At 43.9% G+C, this 13,440-nt stretch overlaps 7 protein-coding genes across 7 annotated transcripts; 6 read left to right on the forward strand and 1 right to left on the reverse strand.

The window, feature by feature from the left end:
• Positions 1-2,631: 2,631 nt before the first annotated feature.
• Positions 2,632-4,173, forward strand: KUCA_T00002960001 (uncharacterized protein; the record flags this gene model as incomplete). Its single annotated transcript, XM_022603256.1, has 1 exon — positions 2,632-4,173. One exon carries the CDS (start codon positions 2,632-2,634, stop codon positions 4,171-4,173), a length of 1,542 nt encoding a protein of 513 aa, XP_022458979.1.
• Positions 4,174-5,313: 1,140 nt separating this feature from the next.
• KUCA_T00002961001 (uncharacterized protein) lies at positions 5,314-5,679 on the forward strand (the record flags this gene model as incomplete). The annotated part of the gene is made up of 1 exon (XM_022603257.1): positions 5,314-5,679. One exon carries the CDS (start codon positions 5,314-5,316, stop codon positions 5,677-5,679), a length of 366 nt encoding a protein of 121 aa, XP_022458980.1.
• Positions 5,680-7,085: 1,406 nt separating this feature from the next.
• Positions 7,086-7,979, forward strand: KUCA_T00002962001 (uncharacterized protein; the record flags this gene model as incomplete). Its single annotated transcript, XM_022603258.1, has 1 exon — positions 7,086-7,979. The coding sequence occupies one exon, from the start codon at positions 7,086-7,088 to the stop codon at positions 7,977-7,979; it is 894 nt and encodes a 297-aa protein (XP_022458981.1).
• Positions 7,980-8,250: 271 nt separating this feature from the next.
• On the forward strand, positions 8,251-9,042 carry KUCA_T00002963001 (uncharacterized protein; the record flags this gene model as incomplete). The annotated part of the gene is made up of 1 exon (XM_022603259.1): positions 8,251-9,042. One exon carries the CDS (start codon positions 8,251-8,253, stop codon positions 9,040-9,042), a length of 792 nt encoding a protein of 263 aa, XP_022458982.1.
• Positions 9,043-9,145: 103 nt separating this feature from the next.
• Positions 9,146-9,736, reverse strand: KUCA_T00002964001 (uncharacterized protein; the record flags this gene model as incomplete). Its single annotated transcript, XM_022603260.1, has 1 exon — positions 9,146-9,736. One exon carries the CDS (start codon positions 9,734-9,736, stop codon positions 9,146-9,148), a length of 591 nt encoding a protein of 196 aa, XP_022458983.1.
• Positions 9,737-9,990: 254 nt separating this feature from the next.
• KUCA_T00002965001 (uncharacterized protein) lies at positions 9,991-11,352 on the forward strand (the record flags this gene model as incomplete). Its single annotated transcript, XM_022603261.1, has 1 exon — positions 9,991-11,352. One exon carries the CDS (start codon positions 9,991-9,993, stop codon positions 11,350-11,352), a length of 1,362 nt encoding a protein of 453 aa, XP_022458984.1.
• A 433-nt stretch (positions 11,353-11,785) lies between these two features.
• On the forward strand, positions 11,786-13,435 carry KUCA_T00002966001 (uncharacterized protein; the record flags this gene model as incomplete). Its single annotated transcript, XM_022603262.1, has 1 exon — positions 11,786-13,435. One exon carries the CDS (start codon positions 11,786-11,788, stop codon positions 13,433-13,435), a length of 1,650 nt encoding a protein of 549 aa, XP_022458985.1.
• Positions 13,436-13,440: the final 5 nt, after the last annotated feature.

Below are 13,440 nucleotides of genomic sequence, written 5' to 3' on the forward strand. Positions count from 1 at the left end.
AAGAGGGAGAGATGCATGGCATATCAATCCAGGATATTAAACCTTTCACTTCCACGCTTTAACCCGGAACGTGAGATTGTTGGGTTAAAATAATAACGTAAATTTGAAAAGCAGCAGCAAAATTCAAATACCAAAAAAATGGTGGCTCGATAGTTGGTATAAAGAAAAGAACGAGGTGTATTAATTATACAACGACAAAACCAAATTTTGGACCGATGGGGTTAAATCTATACATCAGTCCTGGTAATAGGGGGATAGCTGCTAAGTTGCTGTTGCCAATGTCCGCACAAGAGAGGTCGAGGTGTAAGAACGTGCATCCAAAAGGCATCCAACACAGCCATGATTTCCATGACAGTACCTCTCTTCTCTGAAGGCTTACTGTGAAGTTTTTCCCTTTATCCTTCTAACCTTTTAACATATAAATACATGGGTATTCCGGAATAATTATTATTGAAGTTATTTGTAGACAATATCAATTCAATTGTCTGATTGTGAACGGCTAATTACGCATCATTCAAAATTATTGATGTCATTCAATTTCGGGAGAGGCAAAGTTATCTTGGTGGGTTGACAGGGGACTTTGTCCTAACTTACCCATGCCAAGTAGCTTTTGTATCTATCATAAGCCGACACGCATGCAGCTAACTCAATGTATTCTCGATTAAACGTTTTTCTATCAAATTCGAAAGAGTAGCTTTTTCCCCTCCTCCTCTTCTTTAATCAATCGGGGTAGAAGCATCATCCTTGATAGGAAATCATCCTTTTATATGTCAATGTCTCTCGCGGAAGATTTGACATAGTGCTCTATTGCTACTATTTGTTAGTCTTATAGAATAGTCTATTAAGACTAGCCACTTTTATTGTCTATTTTCAAGGTGCGGGGAGACCAAACGAGTTTGAAGGACTTGGCTGTGAAATCATACTCGAAATGGCAATTGGTATTATTGACACATAGATCTAACTGCAGGGGTTGGTTGATTCTTCCGTTTGGATTGAACGATTCTTTTCCTCGTGAAGTTTCTTATTAGGATACACTGCCAAATTGGTAGACACTCTAGTTTTCTTGATTACATACACAAATGATGAAAATCCAGGCAAACTGTGGAGCGCGAAATAACGCTACGCACAAACAATTCAAGCACTAGTCTATTCTTTCAAACATGTCAACCTGAAAAACAAATGGTTTGATAAGTTTACAATGTATGTCATTGACTTTAACTAGGACTTGCATTCATTTCTTCATTTTAGTGCCTTCAACCTTTTGTGTACTGTTACCTTGGTCAATCATTGCTTATCTAGAGTTTTGTAGCTTACATTACCAAAAGTTTCAATACCATTACATTTCAATCACTCATTCAAAACACATGGCGCATTTACAATTGTGAATACAGGTGATGTGATGGATTTTACTGGGGAAATTATGAATCCAAATCTTCAACATACAACGTTCGACTTAAATTTGGAGCTTGGTGTGATACTTCTATACAATCAATAGGTGATTTTGCAGATTCCTCATCAATCACACCTTCGGAATTTAGACCCATTGGAGTAAGAATTAGTGTTTTATCCAATGAGTTGATCAACAACATTCTTTGTCCTTTGTATATGGACGTTTCAACACCTACTCTCTTCGAATCAGAATTCACAGATTCATTGCCAATCACAAATTGATTGAGGCGAAATGAAGAATTTAGTTCTACAGCAACAAAGTGGTCAGTAGATGACTGACCGGAGTTTGGAAGCATCCATGAAAGCAATTTCTTGCGGTTGGGAGAACTTCCTAATTGGTATCAATGTGTTGCTACATCACGAAAAAGAATTCAACAACAAGATGGGCATGGTCACGTACTTCAGCGAAATAAATTACTTTTTGAAACATTTTCTGCCGGTCTTTTTTTGCAGTAAGAGTAAATTTGAAGGCTTCATCACTAGTACTGCCGACAGTAGGCAAGACCCCGTTGACCCTCAAAATGCATTTACACATTATTTGAACTAAGTCGAAAAAAGCGGTGTAGTTAGTAATCGTATATGTAGTACCGGCACTATTATCTCCTCACCGAGAAATCTACCTCACTGGCTATGACCAGTACTAGCCAATCCCTTCGGAAAAGCAACCCGGTTCGACTAGTTAATGACATCATCGACACATTTCCCGCAGGATGGAAATACGACTGAGCGCCGTGCGGTCCCAGCTAGTGCATTTGCCAAACTCTCATAATAAGACTAGGTTATATCTCTTTCAGAGATGCCTAAAAATGTCACGTGGTGCGGTCGGCAAGACGGCAATTTGAAATCGGGGGTTCGGAGGTTCTGCACGGCAAGATGGGAAGCTTGTCTCTATCGGTGGCACTACCGCAAGGAGACCCGGGGGAATCGGTTCGATCAATATCCAATAAATCCCAACGGAATGCTTTCCTAATTAAGCGCTTGTGTTAAATTTATCAACCTTTTCCAATTCCGCTTTAGGCACTATTCCCGTCCAGCTGCACCCCAGAACTTACCCCACATTAATTGGCGTGCATTCTTTTGACATACCTATCAATATATCAGTATATGTATACTGGGGTACATCCTCTTCTGTAATGGCACCTTTCTTTGTCAGTATAGCCATCGTTTGGTATAACAAACAAAATGAGATTGCCCAAGTTTTATAACACTTATCTAACAGCAGCTGTTGCTACCATTGGTGGCTCACTCTTTGGATTCGACGTTTCTAGTATGTCTGCCATCATCGGCACCGAACAATATACTACGTATTTCAACAATCCAAGTTCGACTTTACAAGGTGGTATTACCGCTGCAATGTCAGGTGGATCGTTGGTCGGTGCCCTCTTAGCAGCATTTGTTTCGGATCGTCTTGGTAGAAGAACAGCCATTCAATTCAGTTGTATTCTTTGGATTATTGGTTCAATCATATGTTGTGCTGCTCAAAATGTTGCCATGCTGATTGTTGGTAGAGTCATTAATGGTCTATGTGTTGGTGTCACTTCTTCTCAAGTGCCCGTTTACCTTGCTGAGATTGCCAAACGTGAAATCAGAGGTAAAGTCATGGCTATTCAACAATGGTCTATCGAATGGGGTATTCTTATCCTATACTACATTGGTTATGGTTGTTCTTTTATCAAAGGTACAGCTTCTTTCCGTATCCCATGGGGGGTACAAATGGTTCCTGCTGTTTTATTATTCATTTTAATACCAATGTTCCCCGAATCACCAAGATGGTTAGCAGGTAAGGGACGTTGGGATGAATGCCATGAAATCTTGGCAAATGTTCATGCAAAAGGAGATCTCGATGATTTAGTCGTTCTTGCTGAAATGCTTGAAATCAGAGAAATGATTGATTTGGAAACCGGTAAGAACAGCTCATACCTTCAACTTTTAACAAAAGAGAATTGGAGAAGAACAAGTGCTGGTGTGATGGCTCAAGTTTGGCAACAATTGGCAGGTGGTAATGTCATGATGTACTATGTCGTTTACGTTTTCGAGATGGCTGGATTAAGCGGTAATGCAAATCTTATTGCATCATCAGTTCAATACGTTGTGTTCTTGGTATTTACCCTTCCTGTTCTTTTTTACATTGATCATACCGGTCGTCGTTCTTTGATGATCATAGGTAGTATTGGAATGGGGGTTTTCATCTTTGCAGTTGGTGGTATTCTTGCACAATATGGTGAATATGCTCCCTCCGTTGGTGGGAATGAAAACATTCATATTACATTGGTGAACTCATATGGAGCATCAAGAGCAGTATTAGTATGTTCTTATCTTTTCACGATGGTTTATTCTTTGACTTGGGCACCAACGGCTTGGGTTTATGCACCTGAAGTGTTCCCATTGTATTTAAGATCAAAGGGAATGTCAGCTGCAGCTGCTGGTAATTGGGCTATGAATTTCGCACTGGCATTTTATGTTCCTCCTGCTTTCAATAACATCGGTTGGAAGACATTTGCCATTTTTGGTACTTTTTGTTTCGCTATGGCAATTCATATTTTTTTCACCTTTCCTGAGACTGCAGGGAAATCACTCGAAGAAATTGATTATTTGTTCGGTCCAGATGCTCCACGTCCTTGGAAGACTAGAGTCGGTGGTGATGATTTCGAGCATAAAGTTGAAGACTTGAGAGAAACGGATCTCAAAGTGACTTCTGAACATGTCGAAGAAACAGAAGACTAATGAATGTTTCGGTCCTTCATGTTGTTTCGGGTAAATCATTCTATACGTAGTGTTTGCAACTTCTATTGATTAGTAACTTGTGTCCTTTATTCTTGAAAAATTGTTTATTCTTTTGTAGATTTGCGTTTGTGCCTTCTTGGTATTGCCTTGGTATTTCATAAAACCATATTCATGATAGTTATCATATATCTTTCCTTGATAGTACATACAAATCGTATTCACAATGACAGGCTTACCTTCAAACATAAGAATTCATTGGTAGTTTTTTACAGAATCGAGAAGAATACAAAATCAAAAAAAAAGTGCTGAAAGGCAAAGTGTCCTCTCTGGGTTGAATTTTACAACTCAACTTCCATGGTCTGTCATCTTTTGCGTTGATCTGCTTTAACTTCCATATCTCCACCAGCGCAAGCTCTTGCAAGGCAGATACACCCACGATATCAAACCTCCCATGCTCTAAATCATCGCTACGGTTATTATTACGTAAAAAGAAGGACCGACCTTTGAATGTAGCTGATGATGATTTTCTAGAAATTCCCCCTGCTGCCAAACCACTAGTGTTGGAGTATTAAGTCTGAACCATTTTTAAATCAGATATGCTTGATTTGGCTAGTATCTTGCAGAAAATAGATACATTGATAAAACCAGTGTTGTTTGATTCCTACACTACAAAATCTGGGATTCTCCATACTTAACAGCCACTTTTTCAGAGGTCAAAAAATGTTCCAAGACCAAATAAATTATCATTTTTTTAACGTTTTTGAGTTATCTGAGCCAAGAGCAATCGGAATCACCATCCGAAATTTACTTCAGATGGGTATTAAGAAAAACAAAATCCACGGTTGCCCGAGCCCTCCCTCGGTCATCGGTTTTTCGGGCAGAATCCGACGAAAAACCGACGCCATTTTTGGCTGACTACCTCAACAATTCGGTATGAAAACGACCATCAAACGACAAAAGAAGCAGTATTTTATCAATACGAAAATATGAATAGCATGAACAACAGTACATATTAGTTGAGTATAAGCTTCCTATGAAAGTACAAAAACTTGCTCTCCAGGTGTTGACTCATTACGGGACCTCATCTTGCCTACGAATCTGTTTCAACGCTTCTTCAAGCCCCTCATTCAAGCTAACACAATGATATGTAATAAACGAATTATAAACTGTGTAGATTTCAATAGCTTAGAACTGCAAAGCTTGACCCTTTTGCTTCTTGTCACCACCCAACTCGAAGTGCTTACAACGCTTCAAAGTCAATTGGGCCTTGGTCTTACAAGCAACACATTCCAATCTCAACACAACCTTCTTGGTAGTCTTGGCTTTCTTGTGGAAAACTGGCTTGGTCTGACCACCGTAACCGGATTGCTTACGGTCGTAACGACGCTTACCTTGGGCGTACAGGGAAGCCTTACCAGCCTTGTATTGGGTCACCTTGTGTTGGGTGTGCTTGCGGCAAGTCTTACCTTTGCAGTAGGTCTTTCTGGTCTTTGGAACGTTAACTGAGAGGAGTTAGTAATGTACACAGTTTTGCCACAGGCAGAGAGTATGTCAGTTTAGGGCAAAGATATCGTTTTGGTGAACGCCTGGAGTTAGCTATGGTTTCCTCTAATCCGGTTCTCGTTTAGGGTTTCATGATTCTATCCCTCCTTTTCGATTAGATTGCCAGATTTGTAATGCTGTATAATACTTCGTCGATCCTTCTCGTTACGTTGAGCTGTTGGTTTGGTGTGTCCATGGTGCAGTCTCGACGATTGGTTTCTGCGCTGTGGTAATTCCCCTTATTCTCCAACCAGGACATTCATAAACTTCATCTTGCCAATCATACCATCATCTCAAACATATTCAATAAACACATACCCATTGTGATGTGATTTAATTTCCTTTGATGGTATCTGAAGAGTTGTCGTATCAACGAAATGAGCACTCATAGATGAAAATTGTCAGAGAGGGTGAGCGAAAACCTAGCATGGTACACGACAGTTTGTTCATTCGATGTGACTGTGTGGTAAACACGTGATAGATAAAAGGGCTTTCGGACCTTTATGGTTTTCACACGTTGGTTCCAAAATTCATCACGTGATCAAAGATGAGATGGCTGGTTTCAGGTGCGGCTTCAACCGGGATGCTCACGGCCCTGCATCTTCTTGCTGGGTTGGCTGGACAGCGAGACAACTGTTTTGGGAAGCTGCTAGACTGTTTCGGCAAACACACACTGCCAGATTAGGTTCTGAGCTCAGCAACTTGAAGCTTAGATGTGCTTAGACTGGAACTGGTGAAATGCCAGGCAGTTAATGGGCAGTAAGCAGTAGAGCACTATAGGCATTTGGAGCATCAGCAAAATCTCACATCTTTTTCCCAGATTTTTCAAAAAGCAATGGAGAATATAGCAGTTTAATCAATATCACCCCATGCTACTCTGCCAATCATTGCAGGCAAAGGCTCGCGTTTTTTTTCGGCCAAAGTTGTGAACGCATTGTGTATGCAGGCATGATGTACGAGGTGCATAATAATCCGAAGTCATGGAAGCAAGCCTCTTCACCACATACCGAAACAGCAAGTGATTATGCCAAATCAGGCTACTTATATGCTTGATCCAGTTATGGAAATATATCTTCGGGGACCGATTGCATTAGCTCTTATGGATTGCGTTTGGAGGCTGGCCTTAGGATCGTATATAAACCTAGCATCGCCGGTTTTCCATTCAGCCCGGTGCTGTCGCCCTTTCTTCTTTCTTCAGATTCTTCTCACCAACTATCCAACTTTTGTCTTTCGCTTGATATAAATCGTGGCCACAAATCCAACTTTCGTCTTTCATTAACGGCCCTACAAATTTCGCTCACGCTGCTGGTACAACTAACAAGTCGCAGACTCAACCACAACCACAACCAAACTAAAATTACAACAACAGAATGCTATTGAAGAATTATCTATACGGGTTTGCACTTTTGTCATCCATCGTTTCTGCGCTTCCAGTTGGCCAGGCTGATGCTGGAGCCGGCCAGGTGTGGGACTTGAAGAAAAGACAGTATGTCACTGTGACTGCTGCCGCTGTTACGCAGTATGCTACTGTTCATGTGAAGGGTCATGAATCGAGCTCAACATCAAGCACTGTCTCGTCTTCAGACTCTTCAAGCTCTTCAAAATCTAGTTCGAGTTCTGAGTCCAGTTCTAGTTCTTCTTCTAGCTCAGACTCCGAGACTTACACCCCTGGACAAGAAGTGGTGATCACTTCAACAATTGACCCTGGCTACACCTCAGTGGTTCACGAGACTTACCTGACTTCCTTCTTGGTGACTGAATCAGGTTCTTCCTCATACTCATATTTGACGGTGACTCCAAGTGTGACTTCTTCGTTGACTTCGTCTACTTCTAGTTCTTCTGCCTCGTCGTCAAGCTCTTCATCTTCATCTTTGTCGTCAAGTTCTTCATCTTCTTCCTTGTCGTCAAGTTCTTTGTCATCCTCTTCTTCTGAAGAGAAGGATACAACTTCGACGAAGGTAGTCTTTAAGACGACCAGCAGAGGTAGCAAATCCAGCGCAACAGCCACACCAACCAAGAAGGCCACCTCTTCCACCACTACATCCAGCTCCGCTTCCTCTACGATCACAGCCGCCCCTTCAACTTCTGATGATGACAGCTGGATTACGGGATCGTTCACGGCTTACTCAACCTCGACGAGTGAGGGAGTGTGCTATGTACTGTACGAAGATGACGACTCCACTGGAACGTACTCGGACATCGAGCCCTATACTACGATCACTTTGACGTCAATCGTTGCCACCGTGACTCTGACTGAGAGTTAGTCAGATTTGTTAATTACTTCTTTAAGTTTTCGTTTCCAAATATAAATCAACACCCCACGTAACCTTGCTGCGGCTCTCCTGTAATTAAATTAAGTTCGTTCTGCGTGCACCCACCCATAAGTGCGTCCAAGAACGCGTTCCGTTGACGCACTACCTCCCAAAAGCGCGTTCCATATCCCGCAAAGGTAAACACGCTTGGCCTGACAGTCTTCCCGATACTTTTGACAGTTTTTCTTCGGATAGCCGCTATTGCTTCAAGGGTTAAACCAAAATGTCGATTCAAAGCCCCACAATCCTTTCCGATGAGGATGGATATGGTGACAAGCCAATCGAGTTACACGAAGCCCAGTATGCTAAGATCTCGGCCCCTGTGGGCCACCGAGTCCACCACACCGACGATTTGATCACCAACTACGACTATTTGGAATTGGAATATGAGACTTTTGGATCAATGAATGATAACGTGACTGTCAAAGCCGAAATACCTGGTTTGGTATATGAAGACTCTACTTTTGATGAGTCAAGAGGTGACGAAGAGATCCCGGATGAGGCCCCATCCACTACAGACCAATACGTGGATGTCAACACACAGACAGGGGAGTTGCCGGTGAAGTCCGCACCCAAGACTCCTATCGAGGAGGAGATTCCGCCATTGCAAGTGTTGAAAACGCGCGATGTGAACACTATCAATGCCAATGCCACAAGAAGGATCTCATCTTTCAAGGTAAAAAAGATCAACGACTCCGTGCTCGACTCTTCTTCTTCTGATGCAAAGCTAGAGGGAATGGCAGAAACTCTGAAAGCCCTTGATCAGCGTATTTTCAAAATCCAGAAGGAGTTGAAGTTCCTGGACTCGTTGCTACCGCCAAACCCACATCTAAATTCGAAACCCGAGCAACAGGAAAAGTTACTTGCTGCACGTACCAAGTTGTTCAACAAGTTCGAGTCTCTGGAGAAGGAAAAATACGAGCTAGGGATCAAAATCCAGAGTAGATCCGTCAAGGTGAATGGCTACAACGGAGGAGATAAAGCCCAGTTCTGGGTGAGAGGAGTTTCCAACTAGCCACAAATACAGCAAATCCGCTTTAATAACAGACAATCTATACTAACACCCCTGTATACCTAAATTGAGACACTTCAAACATTCTTTGCTCCTGTACATTTCACTAGCACGTATCACAACCTTCTCTCATCAAAACTCCCTTATATGAATGCAGACGCGACATGTTTACCTTGACTTTGCTTCCATTCACCTCGTCTATGATATTGCAGCCATTGAGTTTGGCATATGGAGGCGTGTAGAGGTGTAAGCTTACTGCCAGTTCGGATGACTCGTTGACCATCTTATGGTATCCCAGTTCGTCGGTAATGTAAGCAACAGAGTCAGGTCCTAAATCTCTCTTGGATTCAAGTTTGAGAGTTTCTGACGAAAAGAGATATTCCTGGAGATGTCCTTTCAGCACTTTCATCACACAGTGGGCAGCCGCATGGTCGTGAACCAAAGAGCCTTTCCCGGGTTCCCAGACCAATAGCAGCAGATTCGCGTTGTGACCAAAATTCTCGACTCCATTACGCGTGTAGCTCCTGGATGAATCATGGTAGGCATATTTCTCCCAGTCAGACTCTTCAGATGTGTAGGACTCCATTAACGCTATCATTTTGGTGTGATCTATGGTCTGCGGAGTAAGCACGTCTTCCACTCCCAGTCGGGACTCGAATTCTGCCAATAGGCTATCGAAGCTGATTTGCTGTTTCATTTTCTGCTCAGAATAATGAGAATAGGATCATTAGGAAGAAAAAGGGGCCCGTGCATTGGGCTACTGAGGCGCTGATAAGGACTCTGGCGGCTCAAACCCCGGGAAGTGTACCAACCGTTCCAAAACAATGGTAGTGGCCAAACCATATTGAGTGCACACGACCAACGGTTTTCAAATTTAACTAGAAGATTCATCAGCTTGAGCTGGTGTAGTGGCTATTCATACCTTCAACAAACCAGCGAACCATCGATATAATGCTCAGAACAGCCTCATTCAGAGTGTGTGGCCAGCTTCCGAGGAGGTTGTTTCATACATCCCGGCTGCTGCTGCTGGCAGATCCATACAAGACGTTAGGCGTGGACAAAAGCTCGTCCTCCTCTGATATCAAAAAGGCCTACTACAAGCTGGCGAAAAAGTACCACCCAGACATCAACAAAGAGGAAGGTGCCGAAAAGAAATTCCATGATCTCCAGGAAGCTTACGAAATCCTAAGCAATCCCGAAAAGAAGACCCAGTTTGATCAGTACGGAACGAATGGGTTTGACCCCAATAGCGGAGCCACTGGGGGCAATCCGTTTGGTGGAAACCCTTTTGGCGGCCAAGGCGGTAATCCGTTTGCTGGAGGATTTGGCGGATTTGAAGATCTATTTGCTGATGCCTTTTTCAGACAATCGGGTCGCTCCAAGAACTCGAACTACGTTCAACATTTCACTGGACGGGACATCGAGGTGTTGAAGACCATCAGTTTCAAAGAGGCCGTGTTCGGGACGACAACCACCGTGGATTACACAGCTTATGATAATTGTTCGTCATGTTCGGGATCTGGGCTGAAGAAGGGAAAGATGAAGAGCACGTGTAAGACCTGCGGAGGCACGGGATCCATGACCCAGGTGCTCCAGGGCGGGTTCCACATGTCAACGACATGTTCGTCATGTTCAGGAACGGGTGTCCAGATCAAACACGGAGACGAGTGTGGAGAATGTCACGGTGAGGGTGTTGCGAGAAAGACCAAAGCCACGGATATTGAGCTTCCATCTGGTGTTAAGGATGGCTCGCGGTTCCGCGTTGCAGGAGCGGGAGATTCTCCAGAGATGACAACGGGTCCAGGAATCTCAGTTTCAAAGGGTGATCTCATTGTTAGGGTGAGGGTCAAGCCTGACCCAAATTTCACGCGTGAAAACAACGACATCATCTACAAGTGCGAGATCCCTATGACAACTGCAGCATTGGGTGGCAGCATCACCATTCCGACTCTGGAAGGTGAAAGCATCAGGCTCAAGGTTCCAGCGGGAACCCAGTCTGCAGATGCCATCACAATTCCAGAGCGTGGGGTTCCTATCAGCAAGACCCGGCGCGGGAACTTGAAGACCGTGTTGAAGGTGAAGATTCAGAGACCAACCGATGCTACACAGACTGCTCTGCTGGAGGCTTTGGCTTCTACTTTTAACGACAAATCGGCTAACCGAATGGACCCAGACTGGAAGGCCGAAGATGTTGGCAATGACGACGAGTCAAAGAACGACCACCCATCCCAGCTCAAAAAGCTGGAGGGATTTTTGGGAAACGCGTTCAAGAGAATCCTACACAAGGACACGCCCGAGAATAAGGACAAATAAACCATGTAAATAGTGAAACAGGCCAAGCACGTGAATAGATCCAGTTCCGACCACATTAGACCAAATTTCAAATGCTAGTAGTGTAAATCCCAATTTGGGATCACACGCCAGACTAAAAATAAACAAAAAGCGCGTGAGGATTCCGGCCCTTTGGCAGTCTCAATACCGCGTCTCAGGTGATTTTGACAACACCGACGACACTGGCTTCTAAACTATAGTGGCTAGTTCTTCTGTGACTTGAGCGGCCCGGCATTGTTGTGAATCTGCAGTTTTACCCATTTTCGTTTAGGAGCTACTCTTTGCTACAGGGGGGTGTTTGAAGGTCCCATTTTTCAGTTGCTATTTATACAGCCCCACTCAACATCACAGGCGTCGTGTTGTTGCAGTCCTTTTGTCACTCATTTTATCCAGATCCTTTCACTTAAACCCAACAATGCAGAATGCCGCAGCGTTAGAGGTTATTCAGGAGTCCTTCGAGGATGTCTCGCTCTCTGAGATGAAGCCCAAGGAGAAACATTCTCAATTAGCTACGAAACCGGGATATTTGCATAGACGGCCGCAATCGGAATCTGCGATCTCGATCCACCGGAATAACTCGATGTCGGCTTCGATGGTGGGGAGACCAAGCTCGTTATCGGATTTGAATCTCTCGCTACGGAGGTCCCCAAGCACACACCTTACACCCACACAGAAGTACCGACTTCAGAAGAAGAAACAACAAGAGCTGCAAACTAGCATTCGCCAGAGCGATGGCACTGGTATAGAAGGAGTCGACTTTCTTTCTGACGACGAAATACCCGCGGATTTTGTGGTTTTCAACGTTCCATTCTCCAGAGCACCCACGATATCGAATTCGCTAAGGAGCCAGCAAATGCACAATTCAAAGAGGTCAAAGAGTCTGGATAGTTTGTCGAATCCGGAATCGAATCGATCTTCACTTCTCAGCGTGGCGAGTAATTTGACATCGTGCTCGGAATACTCGAATCTGTCTCTGGAAACCCAGAAGCTGACACTGACTCTAGACTCGTCCTCTGATTTGCAGGAGTCAGACAGACGCAAAGAGAGAATGATGTTCATGAAACGTCTGTCTTTGCAGCGATTTGATATCGAAAATTTCGGCGACAAAAACGCGAGCTCAGAGAAGAACAGGTTCCTCAGTCTTTCGAGACCGTCCAACTTACCACCGAAAGATCAGTACGAATCTCTGAAACATAACATGGATTTCGAGGTGGTGATGCAAAATGCCATCGAGGTGGAAAGGCACGAGGAGGCAGAGCGCAGGGTCCGTTCCCTAAAGCTCCAAAACCAGAAACGGAGGGACCTAGTTGCTTGGAGAGAGGAAGTTTTACCCAAATACCCTACCTCTCTAGAGCAATCCACCACCAGAGAGCTTTGGTGGAGGGGAATTCCTGATAGCTTGAGAACAGAAATTTGGGTGAGACAATTGGGATACAAGTATGGTGTCACAGACGACGAATTGGAGTCATTGCTTAAGACAGCAATTCAAGAGCAGGGCACCCAAAAACGGCCACAAGACGAGGTGTCTACCGTTATAATGGCATACGAGATAAAGACAGATACAGTTGCATCTAACGGCATAAAGAGATTGGCGGAAATCGTGTATTTATCAACACTTTCGAAGAAGCATGCACTGAATATTCTGATTGGTTTGACCCAGGCAAAGGCCTTCAGGGTTCTACAAAACAGCAACGAGGACGAATTCTTGGAAGCACAGTTCAAGACGTTTGGCAAGATTTTAAAAGCGAGAAACGACTCGCTTTACTCTCATCTCGAAGCAGCAGGTGCCACCATCAGTGACCTGCTTTGCGTCTTGAGTGAATCGCTTTTTGCCTCTTGCGTCGGAGAAGAGATCGCTCCTCGGATCCTTGACATATACATCTTCGAGGGAGTTCCCTTCTTGCTCCGGGCCGCTTTGGCCTTGGTGCTGCGCATTGGCCACAAACTTTACGGAAACCGGGATGAGATTCTAGAGGTCCTTGGCCAAACCAACGTTAGTGCCGAGCTCGCCGACCCGGATTCGTTCATCGAAAATATCAGAAACATTTTCAAACAACAAAGTTAAATATG

This window comes from Kuraishia capsulata, genomic scaffold, assembly GCF_000576695.1.
Source record: "Kuraishia capsulata CBS 1993 genomic scaffold, Kuraishia_capsulata_scaffold_3, whole genome shotgun sequence".
Classification (NCBI taxonomy): Eukaryota; Fungi; Ascomycota; class Pichiomycetes; order Pichiales; family Pichiaceae; genus Kuraishia; species Kuraishia capsulata.